Source organism: Lissotriton vulgaris, chromosome 4_1, assembly GCF_964263255.1.
Source record: "Lissotriton vulgaris chromosome 4_1, aLisVul1.2, whole genome shotgun sequence".
Taxonomy (NCBI): domain Eukaryota; kingdom Metazoa; phylum Chordata; class Amphibia; order Caudata; family Salamandridae; genus Lissotriton; species Lissotriton vulgaris.
In genome coordinates this window covers 1,258,510,043-1,258,537,282 of record NC_141691.1, presented here as the reverse complement: position 1 = coordinate 1,258,537,282, position 27,240 = coordinate 1,258,510,043, and the positions used below count along the sequence as shown (strand labels likewise).

The 27,240-nt window shown below is 45.4% G+C and overlaps 1 protein-coding gene across 4 annotated transcripts in view; it reads right to left on the bottom strand.

Moving 5' to 3' along the window:
- Positions 1 to 27,240, bottom strand: part of RIPOR2 (RHO family interacting cell polarization regulator 2) — a 622,104-nt gene that overhangs the window by 55,278 nt on the left and 539,586 nt on the right. For all 4 annotated transcript variants that reach the window (XM_086965454.1, XM_086965456.1, XM_086965457.1 and 1 more), the window contains 2 exons: positions 25,306 to 25,389; positions 20,176 to 20,266 (listed from right to left, as the gene is read on the bottom strand). In XM_086965454.1, the coding sequence (XP_086821580.1) occupies positions 20,176 to 20,266; positions 25,306 to 25,389 (175 nt within the window). The remainder of the gene's footprint in view (positions 1 to 20,175; positions 20,267 to 25,305; positions 25,390 to 27,240) is intronic.

The window sequence follows — 27,240 nt, the reverse complement described above, 5'->3', positions numbered from 1 at the left end:
CTCTCGCTACTCTTGTTCTGTGGTAATCAAGTGAAGCAGTGTATGTCGGAGGCAATAATCGAGCAATATAACATGATCCTGAGAAGTCGGCAGGCAACCATGTATAAGCTCTGTCTCGACAAATGAAATAGGTACCCCTAGCAGTAAGAAAGGCAGGGGAAGAGTTAGCCGGAAACACATAAGTCTCTACGCACTCACTCCTCCCTAGCTGAGCTCTCGGATTTCTCCCATTACCTTGCAAACAGACCTGACCTCGGTGAGGTACGACCCAGATTGGAGTTGAGCTTTTACGCTTGCTTTCTCCTAAACTAAGGCGATACTCTGAAGTATTCCAACTTAAATATACTCGCAATTCGTCTCTAGGGTATGATGGAGTATTATTGACGTCTTTGACCATGTCAATAATTCCCTGGACTAAAGCTTTGTTGGCAGAGTTATATTTAGTGGAACGTGGTGGACGTGGAGGATAGGTCTCAAGAGCATAAGCAAAGATGGTTTGAAGGGCCTGAAATGATCCATTGTAGCTGAAAGGCAAAACCAGATAGGGAATACCTTTATCCATAGTGTGGGGTATCAAGCCACACACCCAACAGTCTGTCGTGTTAACTACCAGTTGGTGTTGGTGCAAGAGCTGTACAAAAGTATTATTAATGAATTCTGAGCGTCAAGCTTGCTCATGTTCCGGAAACGAGTGAAAAGAGTGTATAGAAGAAACAGTAGAAATAGCAGGATCAAGGGGAGGTACTGTAGATACTGGCACAAAAATCAAATTTATGCTAAAGACAATTCCACCCACCAGTGTTGCTAAAACAATCAAAAATGTAATGGCACATTGCATCAAGAAACATTTGTTATGAAGAATTCTATTTAGTCTGTTTCTGCGAACGTAAATCACATTTTCTCGTTGCAGCGCAGGAAGTTCCATCTTCTACAATCCGCTCGCGACCACTGATGATGTGTACGTAGATGAAAATGCCTCTGTCAGCCCTGGGAGTTCCCAGTACTAACAGAAAGATCGACCTTGTGTCAGACCCCTGCAAATTCAAACTAGGCACACAGCCACGACCCTACGGCTACCCAGACGGCAAGGCAATTTTAAAAACAATAAACAATAACAAACTTCCTGGCTGAAGGCAAAAGTTCAAAATATATATATATATATCAAAATCACAGTATGCAGTTGCCTGCTTTATTAGTCCTTTTTATGGCTTCTAAGGTTGTATCTTTTCTTCGCTGGTACTGTTTGATCGGAAAATAGTGTATCACTAGCAGCTGTTGCAGAGTTTACGTTCGCAGATGGCAAAGTTTCTTCTGATGCTGGAGACAAATTTTCAATGTTCAAAGCAGTCTTTTCAAGAGGAGAGTCACGTTTCAAAGTGTCAGAAATCAAATCGGCATCGCTGAAAGGGACAAATTTTGGAGTTATTTCAGATTCGGAGGCACCAATTCCCTTCTTCACCCAGTCGTCGTAGGGCAGCGGCAGTGGAACACGCTTTACGTGAGAAGCGTGGATCCAGTGCTTGCGACCAGCAACACGTACAGCTGTCCTCGTCGCCAGCAGGATTTGGAAGGGGCCGATGTAGCGAGGCTGAAGATTCTTTGTCCTCGCAAAATTTCTGACCACCACGTGGTCGCCGGGTTTCAGCTGATGCCCTGGACTCTCCGGAGGTTTTGGCAAAGCATCAAAGACCTGTTGATGAATAAGACTTAATTTAGCAGTCAAGTCGTAAAGATAGTCTATCAACATAGGATATTCAATGGAGCAGAATTGTTTAGGCCTTGGCACACCCCAGACATTTGCCGGGCGGCCAAATACAATCTCATATGGAGAAAGCCCTATTCTAGAATGCACTGTTGCTCTCGTTGATAACAAGGCCAAAGGAAGTGCGTCTGGCCAAGCCAAACCTGTGGATGCTTGAATTTTGGCTATTTTAAGCTTGAGGGTGCCATTGTAACCCTCGACTAAACCAGCAGACTGGGGATGGTTCGCACTATGAAATTTTTGTTTCAATCCTAGACCAGCACACACACTCTGCATAACTTTCCCTATAAACTCACTTCCGTTATCTGACCATACAATCCGTGGCATTCCAAACCTAGGGAAAAATTCTTTGAGAAGAATTTTGGCAGTTGATAAAGCAGTGTTGTCCTTTAGTGGGTATGCTTCTATCCACCTGGAAAAAGCACAAACCACCACCAGGACGTATTTTAAATTGTTGCAGCGTTCCATGTGAATGAAGTCTAACTGTATTACTTCAAAGGGACAGGAAGGAGGAGCAAAATGACCAGCTGGAGTTGGAGTTCCCTTGCCAGGATTATGCATCAAGCACACCATACAATTTTTCACCACTCTCTCTGCACACTTACTGATTCCCTCATTCTTCCAAACCGGAGCTAACATCTTACATATCCCTTTAGAACTTATGTGCGCCACTCCATGCGCCATCGTCACTACTGCAAGCACATACGCATCAGGCAACATCCAACGCTGCTGTTCTGTCAAATCGATCCAACATCCATTCGAGTCCAATTTGCCCGTACTTTCTCTCCATACGCGTTTCTCTTCCTCAGTCGCTTCTTTCTGAATCTCTTTCACACTTTCCATTGTGTCCTCACACATTCCAGACTCAGCAATCCATCTTGCAGACGTAGCAACATACATTCTACTCATCATGTCTCTAGCTGTCTGTTTAGCGGTTTCATCAGCAAAGGCATTTCCCCGACCAACATCATCCGTGATTGCTTTATGAGCACTGCACTTCACAATCGCAACTTCAGTCGGTAAGGTTAGAGATTCTAACAAGTCGTTAACTAGCTGACCATGTTGAATCTTAGTCCCATGGGACGTAATGAAACCCCTTTCTCTCCACAACCGGCCAAAACTATGGGCCACGCCAAATGCGTACTGACTATCTGTAAACACATTCACTCTCTTTCCCTCAGCTAAAACACACGCTCTCGTAAGAGCTATTAACTCTGCAGCTTGGGCAGAATTCTGACTCACTCTTGCAGTCTCCACAATCGTCTTCAAAGTCGTTACCGCGTAGGCAGCAGTCACATCACCATTCTCCAATTTAAAACATGACCCGTCCACATACAGCGTACCATCTGGGTCGGATAGAGGAGTATCTCTCAAGTCGATACGACCTTTTGTCTCTTCCTCTGTTTTGAAATAACAGTCATGTGGCTCAGAATCACTCGACTCTTGATCAGTCGGCAACAATGTTGCTGGGTTCAATACATTGCATCTTTTGATCTGAATATGACTCGCTAATAACGTCAGCTCGTAACCAGATAATCTCGCACTAGTAAGGTGTTGTGTCTTCGTTCGGTTCATGAGTGTGTCCACTGCATGAGGAACCATGACCACTAGCATATTGTTCATCACCAAACCAGCAGATTGTCGAATGGAAGCTGCAGCTGCCGCTGTAGCCCTCAAACAACTAGGCAATGCTCTAGCTACCGGATCTAATGTTGATGAGAAATACGCACAAGGGCGTTGTTTATCACCAAACTTCTGTGTCAAGACACTCAACGCGCAACCTTCTCTTTCGTGAACGTAGAGCGTGAATGGCTTACTGTAATCAGGTGTGCCCAATACAGGAGCTGAACACAAAGCTTTTCGTAATTCAGCAAAACTCTCTTGACATTCATCAGACCATGGCACCGGACTCGGAACATTTTTCCCAGTCAAAGCTACCAACGGTTTTGCTAAAAGTGAAAAATTTGGGATCCATTGCCTACAGTAAGAGGTAATACCTAGAAAGGCACGTACTTCCCTCTGTGTGCGTGGAACACTCATTTGCATAATTGCTTTTATTCTTTCTGGGGTCAACTTCCTTCCCTCCTTTGACAAGAGATGACCTAAGTAGGTTACTTCTTGGCAGCAATATTGCATTTTGGAAGGTGACACCTTATGATTCAAATTAGACAAATGATGCAATAGTGAAATTGTAGCTGCTTTGCAAGTTTCCTTGTCATCGGCAGCCACCAAAAGATCATCTACGTATTGTACTAGGGCAGAACCTGGAGGAAGGACAAAAGAATCTAACTGGCTTTTTAAAGCTTGACTGTAAATAGATGGACTTTCACAGTAGCCTTGTGGAGCGCGTTTAAATCTGAAACTGCGACCTCCTAAACAGAAGCCAAAAATATCTCTGCTTTCCTCGGCTATCGGAATGCTGAAAAAGGCATTCTTCAAGTCGATGACTGAGAACCATGTAGCTGTAGCAGGAATCAATGTTAACAAAGCAGTAATGTCTGGCACTACAGGAAACTGCGGAATTACAATCTTATTAACTTCTCTAAGGTCTATGACAAACCTATAGACTGGAGGCTTTGTAGGATCTGTTCGTTTCAAAATCGGCAATACAGGACTATTACAAACATTTCCTCGCGTTTCTTCAACCACACCTTTTTTAATCAAATCTTGCACAATCAATAAGAGTGCACGCTCACCTTCATTCGATATTTTATATTGAGGAATTCTTGGAAATTTCACATTCGCTTTCAAAGTTACTACATACGGTGGAATCTCTAGTAGACCTACATCATTGGGACCAGTCGCCCAAAGAGAATCAGGGAGTGAACGTAGCTCCGGCGGGAGTTTGTCCATTGACAAGTACATCGGAGAGGTGAGTCTTTTACCCAAAGTAAGCTGTACTCCTTCCGGAGAACAGTACAATGTCGCATATAGTCGTTTTAACAAATCTAAACCAAGCAGATTTTCATTACAACCTGTCGTCAAAATTAAGGGTGCTTTCAATTGACACGGTCCAACAGAAATAGACAAAGGACCAGATATCGGGTTGTACACAGGGGCGCCTGAAAAACCTACGGAAACATTTGTTGAGCCAGACAAAGGTGCGCCAGGGAGTTTCGCATGCATGATAGAACTTTTTGCGGCACCAGTATCCAACAGAAACGGTTCGACTACACCTGATGTTGCTACTGCGACATAAGGCCCACTCTGATCCACTGGAACTGATACTACTCCCTCTCTCTGTCTATGGCTGTCCTAGTACCCATTTTGTTGAAATCCCTCTTCAACTTCACAATAATCCTCAACAAGATATTGCTGAGATCTATTCTGTTGAGCTGACTGTACATTTCGCTGATCAAAGTGATTAGAAGGACGATCATTAGTTTGTGGAGGCATAGCACCTCGTCCCCGACCTCTAGAATTCTGTGCAAAACCACCACGACCTCTCTGAGCTGCTGCCGCATTATTTTGCGCTAAAATCTGACAATCATTTTTATAGTGACCCTCTTTCTTACAGTACGCACACTGATTCCACTGGTATTGAGGCCTGGTCGAATTATAATCTGTCTTTTGATACGAATTCTGTTGCATATTAGTCTGATTCGTGCGAGGCGGATACGCCTGCTGTAAAAGAACTTTAGTCTTTAAATCTTTCGTTTTCTTCTCTGATTTCTCCTTTTCCTCTTTATCCCTATTTTCATAGTACTGTGCAGTCGCAAGTATTTGCGCTGTCGTAGATACAGCCCACGCACTTTCTGAGTCTTTCAATTTATTGCATAATTCGGGTAACAAATTATGCACAAATTTATCGACAAACAATCTCTGTCCTCCTTCAGTGCTCATATCCTGACCACTATGGTCTACAAAAGTCTCTTCGAACCTCGTGAAGAAGTCGGAGACACTTTCGTCTTTCTTCTGCTTGCATGCGGATAATTTATCCCAATTAACACGCAATGCTGGCATCAGAGTCTTCATTAAATCTATTATTCTGCCAGGAAGATTAGCAATTAGGGGTTCGGGTTTCGCACCACCTATTTGTTGAGCATCTGCTGCAGTGATAGCTGCCCAATCACCACCTAAAGCAGCCTGATGATCCTCTCTACGAATTTTAGCCCACACTGGTTGTGGAACTACATTACCAAACAACATATCAATGTCGGCTAAGTTCATTATACAAGCCTCAACTGTCTGTGTCAATTCCTTGTAATATCCGGCTGGATTCTTACGTGGATCTGGCAAGGCCTGTTTCACTGCTAACACTTCTGCTCGCTTCCACGGAATATGTATCCATACTCTTTGGAACTGTGCTGGAGCAGCTGCAATACCCGCATTATCATCACGTTGTACTGCTTCGCGCCAAATTGGAGGAACTTCCCTCATAGGATATTGGCGACTTAGCTTCATTCTACCTTTCTCTAAATCTCTCGGCGAACGAAGAGATGGATCATTCCTAAAACTCAAAATGAGTTCCATCGCTTCCTTTATATTATCGCCCACTATCATTCCAGCAGCAAACTCTTTTTGAATCTTAATTAAATCTTCCAAATCTGATTCGACATCGTCTTCTTCTATTTCCTCACGCAACAACGAGCACATCTCGTCGAAGACGTATCGCTGTGTTGGCTCTCCCCATTGCATAAATGTCTCTAACACATCTTTCGTACTATATCTTCTAACTTTTGTAATCCATCTGAGAGCCGTGGAGTCTAAAACTCCCCGTTCCTCAGTACTTGGAAGCTGACTCCGTCTCTGAACAGAGTCAGGAGTAGGAGTCTTAATCAAGGTTTTATATATAGGAGACAGCATATTAGTAACAGAATCAGTAATTCTTCGACGAACAGAAAGTGGAGTTAGTACACTCGCAGACATAGAGAACGCAGTAGAGGTAGGAATAGATGACGAAACAGTAGGAGTATCGAGGAAAATAGTTTGAGGACCAATAGGTACAGTGGTAGGTATAGGAGCGGGCAGTGCAGGAAGAGGAGGAGCTGTAGGAACATTTACATTCACCACAGGAGGTATAGGAACTTGATTCTGAGGAACAAGAACACCAGGTTGTCCAGCAACCGGCAATTGAACATCCGGTATAAGTGGAGCCGCAGCACCTTGTGCATACGGTGGAGGCGACCGTAACAGATAAGATAGCAGAGGATCGTTTTCGGAATCCTCCAGTATCTTAGCCATTTTCGATGGCAAGGCAGGATAGCACTTGTCAATCGCTAAGTTACGCTCTCTAATGGCTACATCTATGGCTTTCTCACACTCGTTAGCCTGCAACTGCTTAGTCGCTTGCTCTAGAGTTAACTCTTCTAGTTCTTTTTGCTCTTTTTTCAACCTTTTCATTTCTCTCTGTTTGGATTCTTTCCGCCAATAACGAAAAGAGTCAAACATTGCCGGCCGGGCTTTCTTCCTAAACAATTTCGCTTCTAAATTGTCGAGAATCTCTTGTTCAAAACTACCATGCAGTGGCCAACTAAGGACACCATCCTTCTTACAATAACGGACCCATATCTCATTATAAGTTATAGGACCCACACCATACTTACAATATAGGTCATATAGGGGAGTCCCAATCGGAGGAACCAGACAGGAATCCTCTAATTGTGAGTCACTGTTGCAACTAAAACAAGACAACATTTTCCGACTTACCATTCTCAGTCCGGAACACAAAACAAACAAAACACGAAACAAATTGTGCACTTGAACCAAGAACTTAGGCCTACCAAAACGAACTGATGTATCGATACCCAAAACTGAACCAAATAGATTATCGTAACCAGAACAACTAGTGATAATCTTACAAAACCAAACCAAACCAAGAACCGATCAAGGATTTTTAACAATCCTCACAAAAGTAACCAGCTAGCTATCACTAAATACTTAACTGAGGCACTGAAGACGTCACCAAGGAGAAACCCGTCACGTTTCGCCGTACTAAGGACTGCACCACTTCGGGTCCAAGACAGGGCGACGGTCAAGGCAACGGCCCACTGCAGCCGTCCTGAACGGGAACCCTCGTGGAAGAGAACTTCAGGGCCACTTTTGCGATATGCCGGGATCGATGAAGTGGGGCGCCTCCCTCAGGAATCTTCACACGAAGCTTCTCGAACTCTTCAGGCTTTTGGACCGGTACCGAATGACGTCGCCCCACGTTGGGCGCCAATTGGAGTTCTGGACTTTTTTTGGTTCCGTCCAGAGGTGTCAGGGTACAACACCCAAAGACCCCGGAGTCCCACCTGCCTTGGTGCACAAATGAACAGAAACACGGGCTTCTCGATGGTGGCGTCAAAGACCAAAGGTTTATTACTGCAGGGACACAGAAGTCACAGAATCTACACACGGGCAGAATCTAGGAGACTGTTCGATTTGTACAAAGTGGGTTGCTCCTTATATACTAAAAATTGTGCTCTAGGCAAATATTTCACATGTCGGTACATTCCCAAACCTTTGTGTCTCTAAACAATAAATATTTGGCGTTACACAGGAACTGTCGATAATATCTGATACCAAACATCACGAAGAGGGGTTCCCACCAGTCCATCACAATCCCTTGTCAATATTGCATTCAAGACCCGGACCGCCTCATCGTAAAGTTCGTTACCTCCCCCTAATAAAGGCCCAGAAGGAAAGGAGCAGAGCCAGGTGCAGAAGATAGAAAAGCGGGATAAGAGATGTTTGTGGGTTGTAAATGGGCAAGGCTACCGGCTTCGGCCGCCTAATCATGATCAGGTACAATGGACAGGAAAACCAGTTCAGGTGGGCTGGCCTCGGGCAGAGGAGGCAGCCTTTGTCGAGTCATGCAGCTTCAGCGTGATCTGGTTTAAGGTGCACGTGTCATGTAAGAGGTGAATCTCCGGCTAAGGCTACGTGTCCTTAATCAAAGTGAAGTGAATAAAATGATCAGAGGCTATTGCATATGTGAGGGCAAGGAACCACAAAATGGCGGCCATGATCTAAGATGGATGCCGTGTGTATATCAGAAATGTGTCAGTGGAAGGAGTGCTCTTGCTCGTAGCGTAGCGAAAACACTAGGATATACTAAATGGATCATTTGCGGTTCGCTGATACTAATTTTATGTATTTCCGACAAACTTGAAAACACGGGTTCAAGTCGTCACGGAACCGTCACGGAACCTCAACTAGTCACAAATTTTCCATGGCCAAACATCCTGTGGCAATATAACATGTCCCAAAATGTCTGAAGTAACAGATGTCAAAGAGTATCAGGTTGAAACTGTACAGTATGCACTGTGCATTATTTTTATCATGGTCACAGTGTATTAAACTTGTCAGTATATTTGAAGGTGGTGTTCTAGGTAGCATAATACATTTTATAGTTTTGATAATCACAATTGTAGTTTCTAGCATGTGGTTTTGTGTTTTTTTTTTTTACAACGCACAAACTCTGCTTTTGTTGATGGTGTGAGGTTTTAGTATGTCTACCTTGGACCACTTAGTGACTTGACTAATGCAGTTGCACATCTAACGTCATCCTCATTTGGGCTGTTAATTCCTCCAGACAGGGACCTTAAGTCATGGGCTTAAGTACTGAACAGTTTCAATTGTTAAAAATTGCAATACGTGCAAATGATAGAGCTGCTAAACATGTGAAAGTCACTTCATGTGATGTCACGCGCAGAGATGTCACATGCAGTGATGTCACGTGCTGTGATGTCACATGCCTGCGATACGACCAAACATGGAGAGTCCCCCCACTTCTCATTTAGAACGTATTACCTAATGCTCCTTTACTTGGATGGAGTACCAGGAATGGTAGGGCAAGGATAAGAAGTCCAGAAAAGGAGAGACACACATCGTGGTTCAAAACAATTTAAATATGCGTAGTGATAACGTCCAGGACAAGGATTATGCATGTGCACAGCACTTGTGAAATGACATACAAAATGTTTGTGGGCACACATTAAGCAAGTATTGGCGAAGCCAACAGGTCTGGCGCTGGCTGCCAGCCTTTTGCCAATTCAGGTGTAGTTTTTCCATGTTTTTTGCAAAACTTTATTATTTGGAAAGCTGCCAAGCCTTCATCAATCTAATTGCTATAGTATTCCCTAGCACTGAAGGGCACTACTTTGTGTGTGGATGAGTTAGGGAATGCTGCCCTTGTGAAAGGGCAGCATGCCGTAACACATAGTGAAGCAAGCTGTTGGCTGAAGTGGGAGGATGCATTGCCCCTTGATGAATGCTGGAGTGGGCAGAAGCAAAATGTGAATGACAACAGCAGACCAATGGATAGAGAGAGCTGGCCGAAAGCCCCGGTAAGTAAGTATATTTAAGTAAAAACAAAAGGTCTTTGTTAATGCCAGATCTAAAAAGGATAAGTCAAGGGCTCTCTCCAACAATGTAGTACCAGACACTAGAATACAGCTAAAGCTAAGAGCCAAAGGCCAGTTTTCAAGGTATATTTCTTTGATTACTCCTGTCTTTCTTTTCAGTGTCTGTGAACAAAGCTTGCCTCACTACTGCTCATGGCCTATGTAGAGGAACTTGCCCATTGCTAATAATGAGGAAAGTTTACACATTTCTGCACATGGCTGTGGAGGAAGGTCGCCCTTCTGATCCCTGTGCCTAAAGAAAGCCTGCATTGCTGCTGCTGCTCAGGTTGAAGGCGTATAGTGTTTGCACTGCAAATGAGCCTGTTCTGTGCTGCATACGCTATTTATGGCGGTAGCTGCAAAATCTCTATGTCATGTTGTTGAGGGGTGGCTATTAGTGAAGGCTGACACGTACAACTACCGTATTTCAGACTGTGTGGATCTGGGCCATCCTCAGAGCGGAGTTCCAGGTCAATATTCAAAGGCATCCTTCCCAGGGGCCCACTGTAGCACAAGACACTGCTTTGGTTGACACTGCAAACAATGCTCCAGCTTGCTGCTTGATACGCACTGAAACTCTATTGAGAGCCGTATCTAGGAAATTACCTTAATGCAGAATCTGAACGTTCTCTTCAATTGACAGTTTCATCAAAATCATTGACTTAATGCTTTGTTGGCCAAGTTTTGCTTTTAAAATAGACTTTCCAGTCCAATTCAAATCAGTATGCTTTTGTTCCTGAAGAATTTCCTTTGTGTAAATACAACAACTTTATTCCTGTCTCTTCATGCCGGGGAGCAGGAGCAGTGTGTGGAGAACAAAGCCAGGCAACTGAAATTTCTATCTTTTAAAAGAGTAAATTCTTGAGCTGGCATCGGCCAAGTTATTTCTGTTACAGGACTAATGAAAAAAACTGAAAAGTAGAATATGATAACATTTGAGAAGAAATTGGCCAAATGCGTTCTTTGCCAATCCTCTTTCAGCGTTTCAGGCTTCAACATATGCCTCTTCTGATTCTTGTCTCGATCTTTTAGCTATATTTACTTAAATACTGGATTAACAATTGAACGATAGGAATATAAAAATAATGGTGGATTAATTTGCACCACCGCTCTCCACGTTACCAAGTTGGTGAAGCCATTCCACTGTACCTGCGCTCCAGTTCTAGATTGTTCTATGTCTTCCATATAAAATGGATTTGTCAGTTCCAGTATTTTGTATCACCACTTTGACCCCTGTACTACACACCTCAATGCAAGGATTAAATAGCTTCTTTTGAATAAGTCTTAATAGTCAGTGCAGATCTTGCTGACAGACCCATTAGTCAAGTTTATCGACAATTTGCTGATGGTGTGTATCCTGTGGTGAGCCACTCGGGCACTACAATGTGCAGGATGACCGCAGCACGCAGTCCTTCAGCCAGGCGTGGCTGAAGAAATAAATAAAAGGGACCCTGGTTGCTTGGGGTCAGTCCCACACAGTACACCAGTGTTTTGACTATCTGTGCAGCGCAGCATGATCCCTGCTAAGCCGCCCACACACACGATCACATATCTCGGTATCCCAGCTGCGCTCTTGCTAAAGAAGTGACACCTAGAAATATCACTGAAGAAAAATATCATAAGCTACTGCCAAGCCAACAACTATCTTCGAGAAATAGGGAAGCACGCATCTAAATATACCTAGAACTCTTGCTGCCATACCTTTGGGCGGAGCATACAGAGTTTCTTTGGTGGGAAAATTCTTTCAGAACGTAATGCCTAAGATGTCAGCGAAAGCGTCTATAATTATAGACTCAATAGTTTCTACAGTTCAGTGCCTCCAATAAATCACCAGTATTTGAACGCCCTGACAGCTCTTTTCCCACGAACTTTGACAGCAGGTTGACATTGTTATTATTTCGAAGCCTGCATGTGCGCGAGTACAGTAAGAGCTTTCTTTCTCTTGGTGAGAACCGGAGGTCAGAAACAAAGAGCAGGGGCGACCTTAGGCATGTGCAAGCTGTGCACCTGCACGGGGCCACCAAACCCCAGGGGCCACCACATCAATATATATCCTTAATATCATAATCCTCTGAGGATGGATACATATTTGCGTGGGGGCCCCTGGCAGGGATTTGGTGGCCTCCGTCTCTGTTCCATTTCCAAACACCCAGACCCCCATCTCTTCCCTGGCCCCGAGCTTCACCCCGCCCGGACCTCCTCTTCCAGGGCCCCCTACGTACGCTTCCTGCCCAGGGCCACCATGAGCCTAGAGCCGCCATGTCAATCTCAAATTTTGAAATCCCATTTTGGTGCACTTTGTTCAGTTCTTGTGATAACTGCATCCAACAACGGCAAATTAAAAAAAGCGTAAAGACAACGTTTACTTTGGAACACTACTTATTATATGTTGTTTAAATTGTGCATGCTGCACTCCATATATAACCGAGGCTGCTTTGGGGCCAGAAGTCGAATACCTCAATATTATAGCCTAGATGAAATACTGAAAAATAGTGTATTACCCAAAAAAGCATCCAACCTTAATATCTCCTAAAATTAAACGTTCCCTGAATGGCACAAATGTTAACGTTTCCACAGTTATATTGCAAGACTGTTTTCTCGAAAAGCATTTCAAAGTAGGCCTGAGCAGAGTTCGTAGAGTTTTACTCTGCGAAAGTCTGCGAAGAGACAGAAAAACTCAGCCGCACTCTGCAGAGTTCCGCAAGCAGCGGATTAGGTTAGGTTGCGCTGCACACACAGATTTTAAGTGCCAGGAGGTTGTTCCGCACTGTAAAATCGGCGCGAAAGGCACTCCGTGTAATGCCGGAGGGCACTGCTGCTTTTAGCTGCTTGAGTAGACATTCTATTCAAGTTGCAACTTCCTCAACGCGAGTGGTTACGACCTGCCATGATCGCCCGCATTGAGAAATCTCAGAGAGGAGGTCCAGCGCAACTTTTGTCTCGCAAGCACTCACCAACTTACCTCTGCTGAGCTGTGCAAGAGAAAAAACTGCGCTCTTGCATTGCTTCACAGAGTTTTGTGAAACTCCGCACAAAGCGGGCAAAAGTCTGCAAACTCAGTGAGAAGGATAGCAAACGTCTCATGGGTAAGCAATTTGTAAAGGCTGTATACCAGGCTTTTTGTCAGAGAAGCACTGTCAGCCATTTGGAGGAACTTACAAGGTGGCCTTTTTGCTCTGAGTTATGACCTATAGGTTTTAACTTACAAATAATATTACATGCGTTGACACACACTGAAGCTGTGACATGGCGTTCTTAGGCCAGAGCAAGAACATAGAGTTTTCCTAATGTAGCATGGACAATATTACCGCACGAATGAAGGATACCCTTGCTCAAAAATCTAGAAAGGATACAATGTTTTAAAAAAACTAGATCTAGACGTTATAGATTCCGGCCTATTCACTGAAGGATATCGCTCAAGCCAGACGTTCAAAGTTTACTGCTTTGGCTATGTCAGGATGTGTTCAACTAGCATAGCCCACTGGTTGGGAAAAAAATGGGTAGTGCCAGTCTTCTAATATTTTTTGCCTTGGTCCACTTAAAGATTATTCGAGTCTGCCACATGCAATTCTCATTGGCAAGTAAGTCATCATCCATCTATAAAATCTTTCCATATTTCTACCTTTTGTCACTATCTTGCAGCAGACAAGCTCCATCCAGCCATTCCCCCTATCCATTTATTTCTGTCATCATAGAAATGGAGCACCAGATCAACCCTCGTGGGCCATTTGAAGATCAAAGCAAAGAGAAGCCTTTGAACAACCTCTGTTGACTTGTCAGGAATAGTAGACAAAACACGATGGAGACAACAGAGTAATTCTAACAGTACAAAATTGTGCTGCTTTTAGTAATATGTATTGTCAATATGGGACATGCAAAGTTTCTACTCCTTTTTTAGGTCTCGGACTAGCGTTGCACTGCACAGCAGTGCTCGCGCAGCCGAGATTTAATGTTTTTTAGTATGGGGGCTTGAACCCGCCCCTCTACTCCATTGGCTGGCTTCCTAAACGGAGGCCAGCCTCTGGAGGAGAGGGGCGTCACTCGGTTCAAGCCCCGTCTTTTCCAGATTCGGAGGCTTGTTTTTTCTCTTCTTTCTTGTTTTCATTCTCTCCTCTTCCCATTGGCTGGAATTTTACGTTCCAGCCAATGGGAAGAGGAGAGAACGAAAAACACGCCCCCGAATCCCAAAATGACGATGCCTTTCTCCGAGGCATTTCTGTTGGGCCTCGGAGAAACATGGTCTAACGCTGTAGGTGTCCAATACCTTCTTTCCTTTGCAAGACCCTATGCTCTAATGAAAAGATGCCCAAGTTATGTATCGGAGAAAAGGGGTGGCCCGCGGGCCAGAGCTGCGTAACATCCATATAAGGCACCTTTACCGACGCTCTAAATTCAGCCTCTTTACTTCGCCCGTGGCTATCCTGAAAACCTGCTTGTGGACTGTCTCACCCGCTGTGCCTCGCACAGCTCATAGAAGCAGGGACTGGCCCAGGCAGCGCTCTGCAGGCGCAGTCCGTCTTCTGTTTTCGGACACCTTTTCTACTCGATCTGTTTACCTGTAGTAAATCGTATTGGTCCTTCTTCCTCTCGATGATGGTTCTGTGTTGTTCAGCAATGAGCCTCGAGTCCCTGCCTTGCACAGATCCACCCTCGTGAGCCAGCACAGCAGCGTCCCTTTCACAATCGCTGCGGTATCCCCGGGTGGGATGTGGGTGACACGTGTTCTGGAACGCACTTCGAATTTGGGGTATACCTGCTAAGTGCCCCCCGGGTCATGTGTGAAACCATCAACCAGTCCAGCTTTTAGACCAACATCAATGCCGAGATATTTATTAGAGCGCCAGTAGAAAACTGCATATCCCAGAATGCAACGGGTCCTTAGCTAAAAACCCAGGACTTTCTGAAGGCGTCACTCATGTCATGGGGGGCACACCGCCCCCCGGAGTGGTGTGCAGTGCATCAATCAACCTTCCCCGGTGTGCTCCTCACCGCAGGGTCGCAGGAGGTGTCACTGTCGGGTTTGTTGTGAGGTCCGGGGCCGCGGTCCCCCTCCCTCCGTCCGGCACGCGCAGCTCCCCGCCCACTGACAGCCAAGATGGCGGCGGAAAAATGCAAGAGCCGCGCAAGCACTGACCGCTCCTGAGGTGAGGAGGGGGTCCCGGAGGGAGGGTCAGGGGCCGGAGGATGTGGAGCTCCCTGGGCCGGCACCGGGTGGTACAGGACACAACATTACCACCCCTCCTGCCCGCGAGCAGGGGTGGATGACTGGGGCCGGTCTTATGGTTCCGATCTCCTGACAGGAAGAAGAACATGCACTCCGGGAAGCTATGGTTTGGGTGGACGAGTGTGACTGGGGGCCGAGAGTGTCTACCGCCCCCAAAAATATAGGTGCTACAGGTGGTGCGTGCTCAGAGGGTGCCGGTGCCCCCATACAGCGTGACACAGAGAAGCCAGCGAGGAGCAAGTCAGACTAGAGTGCCAAGCATCTAGGGTGTAGGTAAGAGAAGAGGGTGAGTGCAGGGATGTAAGTAATGGGGTGCTAGCAGGATTTAGAGGTAGCGAGAGACAGCATGAGGAAGGCAGCCGGAATGGGAAAGGTGTAAAAAAGCAACAGGGACCTGGGTGAGAAACTACCAAAGGACTGAGTGATTGCATGGGAATGAAACCAGCAGGGATAGGATGAGGTAGTGACAGGTGAGAAAGCAGAGAAAGAAAGGGATCAGAATAAGATAAACAAGGAAGAGAAACGAGGCAAAGCAGTAAGAGCGACAAACATCTCCTAGGAAGTGCTCGCTTTTCTGCCGCCCCACCCCCCTGTTGCCTCGTTGTGCTCGCTTTTCTGCCCCCTCCCCCCTGTTGCCTCATTGTGCTCGCTTTTCTGCCCCCCCCCACCCCCCTGTTTCTCGTTCTGCTCGCTTTTCTGCCCCCCACCCCCTGTTTCTCATTGTGCTCGCTTTTCTGCCCCCCACCCCCTGTTCCCTTGCTCTGCTCGCTTTTCTGCCCCCCCCTCCCCCCTGTTCCTCGCTGTGCTCGCTTTTCTGACCCCCACCCCCCTGTTCCCTCGTTGTGCTCGCTTTTCTGTCCCCCCACCCCCCTGTTCCCTCGTTGTGCTCGCTTTTCTACCCCCACCCCCTGTTCCCTCGTTGTGCTCGCTTTTCTGCCCCCCCACCCCCCTATTCCTCGCTGTGCTCGCTTTTCTGACCCCCACCCCCCTGTTCCCTCGTTGTGCTCGCTTTTCTGTCCCCCCACCCCCCTGTTCCCTCGTTGTGCTCGCTTTTCTATCCCCACCCCGTTCCCTTGTTGTGCTCGCTTTTCTGCCCCTCACCCCCTGTTCCTTGTTGTGCTCGCTTTTCTCCCCCTCACCCCCTGTTCCTCGCTGTGCTCGCTTTTCTGCCCCCACCCCCGTTGCCTTGTTGTGCTCGCTTTTCTGCCCCCCCATCCCCCTGTTCCTCGTTGTGCTCGCTTTTCTGCCCCGACCCCCTGTTCCCTCGTTGTGCTCGCTTTTCTGCCCCCCACCCCCCTGTTCCCTTGCTCTGCTCGCTTTTCTGCCCCCCCACCCTCTGTTCCTCGCTTTTCTGCCCCCACCCCCCTGTTCCCTCGTTGTGTCCGCTTTTCTGCCCCCCACACCCCTGTTCCCTCGTTGTGTCCGCTTTTCTGCCCCATCCCCCTGTCCCCTCGTTCTGCTCGCTTTTCTGCCCCCCACCCCCTGTTCCTGGTTGTGCTCGCTTTTCTGCCCCCCACCCCCCTGTTCCCTTGCTCTACTCGCTTTTCTGCCCCCCCACCCCCTGTTCCTCGCTGTGCTTGCTTTCCTGCCCCCCACCCCCCTGTTCCCTCGCTGTGCTCGCTTTTCTGCACCCCACCCCCCTGTTCCCTCATTGTGCCCGCTTTTCTGCCCCCCCACCCCCTGTTCCTCGTTGTGCTCGCTTTTCTGCCCCCACCCCCTGTTCCTCGCTGTGCTCGCTTTTCTGCCCCCCACCCCCCTGTTCCCTCGTTGTGCTCGCTTTTCTACCCCCCACCCCCCTGTTCCCTCGTTGTGCTCGCTTTTCTACCCCCCACCCCCTGTTCCCTCGTTGTGCTCGCTTTTCTGCCCCCCCACCCCCTGTTCCTCGTTGTGCTCGCTTTTCTGCCCCCACCCCCCTGTTGCCTCGTTGTGCTCGCTTTTCTGCCCCCACCCCCCTGTTGCCTCGTTGTGCTCGCTTTTCTGCCCCCCCAGCCCCCTGTTCCTCGTTGTGCTCGCTTTTCTGCCCCCCCTGTTCCTCGTTGTGTGTGTGTGGCGTTGTGTGTGTGGGTGGCTCTGTGTGTGTGTGGGTGGCTGTGTGTGTGTGTGTGTGGCTCACTGTGTGTGTGTGTGTATGGGGCTCTGTGTGTGTGTATGGGGCTGCTCTGTGTGTGTGTGGGGGGCTCTGTGTTTGTGTGTGGGGGGGCTCAGTGTTTGTGTGTGGCGCTCTGTATGTGTGTGGGGGGCTCTGTGTGTGGGGCTCTGTGTGTGTGTGTGGCTCGCTGTATGTGTCTCGCTGTGTGTGTGTGTGGGGGGGCTCGCTTTGTGTGTGTGGGGCTCTGTGTGTGTGGGGGGGGGCTCTGTGTGTGTGTGTGTGGCTCTCTGTGTGTGTGTGTGGCTCTGTGTGTGTGTGTGTGTGGCTGTGTGTGTGTGTGTGGCTTTCTGTGTGTGTGTGGCTTTCTGTGTATGTGGCTCTGTGTCCGCGAATACTCTCTACTACTCTCTAATGCTCACCTATTGCCATTGTAAATGACAATACCATTTATTTATGTTTAAAAAAAAAATGAAAAAAAATGTCATGAGCAATGCCAATAGCTCTACCTTTAATAATGCCGAGACCATTGCATTGTAAATGCTTTTTTTTAGAAGGCTAGGTGGAACTCATAACCACTGCTTCGAGTGCAAAAGAACCTGTATTGCAACTTCAAACATGACTTTCCATGTCATCAAAAAGAATAGTCCTGGGACATTCACAAACTTCACATTACATGAAATTTCACAAAATGATACAATGCACCATTTTTTGTAATCTGTTTACCAAAGACTCCACCTTATGTTAAAAGTTCTCTGGAGATACCAGCAGGAGACCAGTTTGAGGAGAAAATGACTCACAGAACACATGTTCTACTCAAACCCGGCTTCTGCCGGTATCTTGCAAAACTATCTGCACACTTGTGTAAAAAAAAAAAATGACCTGAGATATTGGCAAATCATATTTCGCTAAGAAAACATACCTTAGAATACATTTCAAAGAGTTTTATTACATTTTGCCATTTCATCCAGCTTTGAAACTCTGTCGCCGATGAAAAAATGAAAACATCAACATACCTACAATCAGCTTAGTTCCACTATTAAATCTGCAAGTAGTGCAAAAAAATATAATGGGCTTCGGCTGAAGGCACAATACAGGTGGATTTCAGGTTTACTTCAAACGACTTGGCCTAGACCGCCTTTCTTGGTGATTGACAGAAGGTGACCAAATCACTTAAGTAAATTCTGCCACAAACATTAGTTTATGACCATATTTACCTCAGTTACAATTGGCAGGGATTCACAAAGGGATTCCTGGCTGGTAGGCACACATATTAGCTGAGATCTCCACTGGGAGTGCAGAGATCTCCGCACCCATAAATCTCACTAAAGTGGTTGAATTGAGAAATTTCAAACACGTAGTTAGTTTTGGAAGTTTTAATGTCGCCAACAAGTATATTTGTGGGCATATACACACAATCCTCAAATTCCCCTTCCAGCCTGGAAAGGGTCAAAGATGTGATCCGGCCTGGTGCGCGGGTAAATCCCATTTCAGGGTGGAATGGGAAATGGATCACACCCAAAGTTGATGGGGACGCTGGGGAAGAATTTTCCCCCTAACGGTAAAAATATTTTCCAAGTGGCAGAAAAAGAAATGCACATTTGCACAGGGGACTCTATTCATGGAGAACACCATACAAAGGGAATTAACTTCTGACTGGAAATCACGTGGCTTTCTATGAATTCGCATGGAAACCTGCACCAAGTGTGTAATGTCCTGCTGTGAAAAGACTGTTGGGTAAAGACTGTAAATCCATATAAAATATGTGTGACATTATTTGAAGCATAAGTTCTTCATTTATTTTGTTGAACTGATATTCTGACCAGAGTTATCAATTTAACTAATGTTTCTCTTTCAAGTCTTCGCAATTTCCGCCATTTTGTTTGCCCTAAATGACTTTGCCATTTTCACTGAACCTTAAAGTTTACCATTACATAACCAAAGTTAACATTCAAATGTGTACGAAGTCACAATACAGTTTTCGTCTGTGGCTTTGGCTATGTTAAAATACAGGGTTTCTCAGAAGTACATTCAAAACAAAAGATGCAAAAGGAGGCATATCAGTGAACAATATTTTTGTATTACACACGGTGTGTTGACTCTAAGCCTCCCTAGATGCAAATATGATCATTTCGATGTGATCCCATAGCATAACTTTGAATTACACGGACTTGGAAATTCACTCACTGTGAGATTCTCCAGCATGGAAATTCAAGATTACTTTCACTGTAGTAAGTGAAATAAGGCATGTGGATCAGACTGTTACTACCTGGAATGGATTTGAAGAATCCATATGTTCAGACATGAAAATATTTATTGCAAAGATTTTAGATGTTCGTTCTTTCCTCGAAAAATTACAATCTGCGTGAATACAAGTAAAAATGAGGTTTCTCAGTAGCATGGCCAACTGCTGACTCCTGGTCTCCTGGTTCTCCATTACTATTCACATTACTTGGCAGTAATGACGTGGTTTCAACAAAAGCAGCAAGCAAACATGAAGAAACTATAACACTGCACTATGACGATGCCATTGCTAAAGGGACCATGCAGAGTACATACAGTACCTATATTTGGCTTATAGGGGAAGTAAAGGTGTTGCCCCCTATAAGCTGCTTGCTTTCAAGTCTCTTACGCTAAACAAGGGACGACATTTTGGTGAGCAGGTTAACTAGTAGGCCATAAAAACATTCAAGATGTGGGAGTATGACCATATCAAATGACGAGAAAACTTCAATTTATGATTCAGGTGACTAAGAATGAGGATATCACTCACCTAAAGATAACAGGGTTTCCGACGCTACCTTTCGGATCTCTTCATTTTCAGACTGGCACAGCGCCACCAGCGTTTTAATACTTTCGGTAGCCTGGAAAGCACAAACGGAAAGGTAATGTTGTCACTGTTAATAACAAGGAGAAATAGTAAGCAAAAACAATTTGATTTGTGCCACATGCACGAAACACAGCAACATGAGGTTCCTTCTTAAGTTAGATCCTAACTAGCCAGCACTCACCCTATGGCACTTTCAAAGATCAGTTGCAGTTTTGTGAATTTTATTCGAAATAAAGACAAAATGAACTGAACTGAACTAAATGTAGGCTGTTCTATAATTTAGTAACCAGGGGCGGCCTTAGGCATGTGCAAGCTGTGCACCTGCACAGGGCCGCCAAACTCCAGGGGCCACCACGCCAATATATAACCATCATATAATAATCCTCCGAGAATGGATGCATATTTGCGTGGCGCTCCCGGCAGGGATTTGGCGGCCTCCAGCTCTGTTCCACTTCCAAACACTCTGACCCCCCTCTCTCTTCACTGGCCTCTGCGCTCCGCCCCGCCCGGACCCCCTCTTCCGGGGCCCACTACCTATGCTCCCTGCCCAGGGCCCCCATGAGCCTAGAGCCGCCCCAGTAGTAACAAAACATAAATAGGAAACTATAACTGCAATTTAGCTTTCCTTGTCTCATCTGACCCTCCACCGCTGTGATCCTTCCTCAGACTGGGGCCTTTTGGAAGAGCGTCCATTGGATTCATCTCTGATGAGTGAAGAGGAGAAGGGGCACTCTTACTATGGAGGCCTCTGCAGATGCAGTCAAGAAATCCAGGCATACAAATAGATAAAAAAAGAGGGAGAGGAGAGGGAACGGCATAGGAAATTTTTAGTAGGAGAGTAAAGATTCTCCACTGTAGAAGGGCTAGTGGTGTGGCAGAGGATGGAGCATATAGGTAGACATTGTAATCTGGGATAAAAGGAATAGAAGCAAATCGGGAACCTCAAAATCTGTGGACTGGACCAGAAAGAGAAGAGGAGGTCGAGAACAAATAAGATAATATGAAGAAGTTAAAACGAACAAGTAGGTTAGGCAGTAGCGTAGTCAGTGTGTCATGGGCAGTAAGCACAAGAAAGGAAATGCCCCCTCCCCCACCAGTTGTTTGCCTAATAAAAATCAAGAATAATCAGGCTGTATTAGGCCCCGCACGCCTCTGGGAATCGGTGCAACTGCACCTGCTGCACCAATGGGAGCTATGCCCTTTGGGTTGGGATGGAGTGGGAGTGTAAAAAGCAGAATAACGGAGGAACTGGGGAACCAAGTTAGAGGCCTAGCCTCGGCTCAACATACTGTGATTCTGAGCAAAAATCTTACTCTCCCCATACCCCCAACAATGTGAGATATAACCTGGTTTTCATGTAAAACGATCTAATGCCCTTGTGCCAAGTGAGCTCTATATAAAAATGCAAAAAAAGAAAATTAAAATAAACAAAACACGAAAGAGGTTTGAGGGGAAACAAAGGTGGAGAAGGGTGGCAATGAGGAAACAGGATCTACGACTGTTCGCCATTACTGGCTTAGATGGTCATTTTATAGTTCAGTGCCTGGTAAGCACACCCATCCGCAATGACATCACTAAACCTGCCAGTGTATTAAAAAAAGAGAAAATTGCGTTCATATAGTGAGTGTAGTGTTAATTGCTGTGCAGCGCTGGCGCTCCCTGTATAAAACAACATTAGAAAGTATGCAAATGGGAGCCAAAGGTAAAATAAAGTAATATTAAACAAACGCAAATAAATCATGAACAGGATCGATCCTGTCCTTGAACATCAGGGCAAACGCTCGCAAGTGCTAAGACTCAACAAAAGAACAATGCCGCCCTGGAAGGGTGGGAGCCTCTCTGTTTTTGGCAGACCTCCTAGACTGCTCACTCACAAGACACTCCGAGTGTGAGAACATTTTTGCTCAAGACAGGTGACTTATTTATGAATTTCTGGCAATGCTAGGAATCCGCTCCATTCTCCTCGGGGCAGGGCCAGGGCGGTGAAATGAAAGTTTCCCACGGTAGTTTTCCCTCTCTGAATTATGTCCAGCGTTCTGGCGGCAAGGCCTCGCGCAGGTAATGCACGTTTCCCCTCTGGGCACGGAGCAGTCAGAAGCTTATCTTTGTGCTCAGGTAATCACCCTCTACAGTTACAGGAACAAAAGTGTCACCGGCAGCCCGTCAGTCAACGGCTTTACCTGAGCGAGCGCTCAAACGAAAAATAATAGGAAACCCTCCAATTAAAGTATTAATATTTTATCAGGACTTAATACCTGTGAGCAGCAGACGCCCGTAGCTGCCGAGAAAAACGCGAAAAGCCTTTAAAGGAGTGAGGCAGAGGGGGGATGCTGCACAGAAAGGGATTACACTTAGAATGGTGGCATGTTGTAGGGGTACATTGTTAGTTTTTACCCAGAAGAAGAAAAAACTCAGCAAAATGTAAAATGTTTGTGACCTGAAGCTCGCGCCTATAACTCGGAAAGAAGACACCTTCAATGACCAGTATGCCATCTGCAGTGGTTTATAATATTGTAATATGGCACAATAGACTACAGCCAAAGGCCATATCTGCCATTAAGTGCCTGTAGAAGAGTTAAAGGCCCTAGCCCTAGGCACAATCCTATAAAACCCAAGGAGGACACCTACCAACCACTGGAGCGCCCAGGGGAAGAATATTCCAATTAAAACAGAGAGACTGCAGAGAAGTATTTGATGGTTGAGATAGAGGACATACACCAGACATTGGAATAAATGTAAATGTATGTATACTTGTAAAGCGCACTGTTACCCCATCACTCGGAGCATCCTGGCGCTGTATACCGCTGGGGAACCCGTCCTGGCTTTCCCCGTCAGAGGGCACCCCCAAGGTGAAGCCAGGCATTCCGGCGCTGCAAGGGCCGTTGTGGAGATTAAGCAAGCTATTGTCCAGAGTTGCAGAGTGGGACCCATGGTTAGCGTAGGCACCTAGGCGAGAATTATCGAGTCCGCGGACATTGACCCAAGACCCTGCTGTGTCGGGAATTGAACCCTGGTCCCAGGCCGACCTCTACTTCAGGGTCTGCCGCTTCTAACCAGTGAGCCACACTTCTCCACACCTCTCAGGACCATACCCCTCCCAGGTGGCGGGGCACTTAAGGGATATTCCGGCTCATCTACAGCGTCTGACGATCAGGGCAATCATTTTTTGCTTGCCATCTACTTTAAGTCATCGTAGTGGTCATGTGATATCTCAAGTCGTAGATTCTACACCACTAATGAACATGGGTTCTAGGCCAGTAGCAATCTCAGGAATTCTCAAGTTAGCAGAGTCTGTACTTGCATTTATTCTTAACCATAACTTTTCAAATGAACGTCTAGTTCTCCTGCCTTTTATTTGCCTAGGGTCATTGTGTTGGCACAAGGCTAACCAACAGCCATTCCAACATCCCAAACTTTTTTAAAAAAAAGTCACAGAACTTTAGAACTATCCAACGGCACTCGCATGCATCCATTTTTTTCTGAGGCTGGAGTCACCTTGATTCTAAGTAGTCTGCTCCTTCCCTTTCAGATGCATTGGGAAGTTATTTGTAAAAGAGTTTCCGGAACTATCAACTGTGTACTGCATATTTGCATTTATAGAGGGCCTCAGACCCGCCTGTGGCACAGGGTACAATATCAGACGATTCGCATGCTGCAGCATGGGGGAGTGCTTGGTAGGTATTATGATGTATTTCCTGTCTGATTGTATGGGAAGTGTTTTGGTGTTGTGCGTGAGGAACCAGATAGGTGCTCGTATCCTTTCCATGAGACACAGAGCATGTTGCAGTGATGGAGGAGGGAGTGTGAGCGCGAAACATGCAGATTATGTGTCAAATTAGCTGGTATTTATATTTACTCAGCAAGTCCCGTGTTAGTTTTGTGATTTTTCTAATACTTTACAATCCACTTCCAAAGAGGGCTACAGCAGTTTGGTTGACAACTCTAATTCTTCCAAATCTGGGAGGGAAGGACAGGAGAGAGAGGCGAAAATGGAGAGAGGACAAGATCTTCCTCGAAGGTCTGCATTACATCACCCACTATATGAATATGGCTATGAGATGTGTAGTATTGATTAAGGACTGCATGATGGCCGGGAACTGCAAGGGTGGATCACATTGGAGTTCTCCAGGGTGCTAGCTTCAGGGGGCAGATCACCTCAACCATTCATTATTGGCTCTTTTTTGTACTGAGTGAACAGACGATTACATAAACACTGTTTATGTAATCCTGTAGGAGTTCTCTAACCTATGTGGTACAGGTGTGTATTTCCACTGTTGAGTGGTCCCCACAATATTCAAGCATTCGAGGCCACAGAACGTTTTACGCTAAGTAAACATGAAGCAGAACCATTTCACAATTTTTTGTGTGCGCAAAAGGGAATAGAGCAAATAGTTTACATACAGTTTCACAATGTGGGTGAATGGAGAACATTATTTTAGTTGATGCAAATTATTTTGTGTCATATCAGGCATCTATCAATTACAATTAAGAAGTCCAAAATTAGCGTGCTCCATCCCATGCTACATATGCAGCAAAAATAGTGCAAATTCTGTTTGGTCCATTTTTTTCCTCTCTAGGTCAACGTTTTATGTAACACTTATCTAATTTAATAAAAAACAATCACAACTGGTCACAATGGATTTGCTCAATTTTCTTGTCCGACTGTATTATGTAATGTTCAGATCTATTGTGCAACTCGGCTAATGCTTGAAGTGTTCCTTCAAACATCCAAGGTATGCAAAACTATCATGTACTCAGAATCTCAGAAGGTGTTGATATGTAACTTAACTTTGCATAGAAAGCATCACTGGGGAGCCTCAGATTAACAGTTTACACATTATAATAAAAACGTTCCACGAAAAAGCACACCACAAGACAAACATTACAAGCAGAATGCCTACGTGGCTGTTATTTGTGTACCCATCCGGCTCTTGTGCGGCTGCCCCACAAGCAGTTCTATTGAAAACCTGTTTGTCTTTCTCTCTGCGAAAGTTCATGGGAAAGTAAAGCAGTTTGACACGACTGACTTCACATGGCTCAGAAAAGGCACCCTGTTATCAGCGATTATTGTACCTGAAGGCATTTCAGTGCCAGGCAAGCAGCCTTCTGCAGGTGGAGGTTGGGCTGCGTGAGCACTTCGCAGTAATAACTCAGAGCCTGGGAAACAGACATAAGGAAAGAGATGAACATGATTACAGCAAAGTTCACAAAACGGCGCCAAACATGACCTAAAGGAACCTCCCACCTACGCAGTCATTGCGCCATTGTTTCAACCTCATATTTAAGAAGTATATTTTATATTTACAGATTTTGCCGTAACGCTGCTGGACCAAACACTTTTCTGAAACACTTTTATGTTTTTTTCTCTTTTGAAATAAAAAAAAAGCTGTACTTACCTCAACATCCAATACATACATTTCCTGTGCGATTTGTTGATTTGCATATTTCTGAAAACCCTATTGACAATCACAGCCCATTTCTACAATGCTTAGTAATTACTTTGTGGGACGTTGTAAGCCCTGTAGGAGCGGAAGCAGCAATCTACCTCTCAATTGTCTTGCAATAGCTACCACTTATGGCACACGTCTGTATGTACTAAGAAAATGTGCCTCCTACAGACCCTTTTTATTGGGAAAAAAAGAATGTATGCTATAGGTTTCTGTAGGAAGATGGAGTATTATGAGGTGATGCTGATTAGGCTTCATTATGCAATACTCTCACAATACACCAAAGATGGTCCTTGTATTCACACTAATAAATCCTTAGCTCAGTCCTGGTAGTGTGGCGAAAGGCAGTCAGGCTTTACTAGAGGAACCTGTTTAGCATTTCAGAGTACCAACATTGACGATAAACAATTGTCATAAATCAAAAGTAATACAAAACTAATTTATAAAAATAAAGCAGATTGTTATATAAATTTAGACACCAAAATGAAGTAAATCAGATAAATGTAACCCGAGATATAGATTTTAGAAGCAATAATAAACCACTGCAAATCAATACTGCAAGGGTTTAGCATTGCAGTCAATGTTCAAAAGCACTAGTGACAATTAGTGACTTGCAGGTCGGGTAGCGTGGATCCCAAGAAGGCCAAAGGTGATACAGGTTCCAGGACCAAGCCATGACAGTAAGCAGGGCTGGCTTTACTGGTTGCGCCCTGTGCGACAATATTTGTTGGCGCCCCCGTAAAGCCAGCTTTTCAGAGCACTTTACATCACACACACATTGCATATAGACAATCATATGTGTGTAGGAAATGTTACATCAGACTGGACTACAAGGTGTAGTGTAGGAGTAACATGTCATTGATACTGATAGGCAATATAGTTTGAGTACTTATTCTGGAAAAGCACAAATTCTGAATTTAAAATGTAACACCATTGTAAGGGTTCTCTTTAATAATAAGAATGGTTTTCTACTCAAACGAACCCTTTTGGCAAGATTAGGATAATGAAAGACTGGGCAAAAAAACCAATAGCTCTAACATATACCTTGCAGTTTAGACGCAGCTCTTTGATGACAGTTAATAGCTCAATGTTCTATATTAGGATTTTGACTTACAAACGACAAGTAACAAAAAGGAGCTTTCTTACAGAAGCAGTAACCCACTGACCTATTTTAAATTACATGCACGTTGTTATCTACATGGTACATGTTCTTAGCAGCAGGCAATTTAACCGTCTGCGCTACCTTAGGACAAGTCAAAACTTCCACTAGACAAACCCCTGGTCTCTTTCCATGAAGACGATTAATCACGTTATCTTGACATTTTAATTGATGCCTGAAAATTGCTGGAGACCTGGAACGTGGCAGCAGGTGCTTTTAAAATGATAATATACTTGCAAAAATGAAACACCCAACCCAAGTCAGCGCCTGGTGTGGTGGAACCGATCGCACTGCCCTAGAGCTGGCCCTGACTAAGTCCGATTTTGCCTGGCTCAAGAAGCCCGGGTGCAGAGTTCTCCTGGCTGTCCCGGGTGATAAAGCTGAAGCCACGGGGGAGCTGGC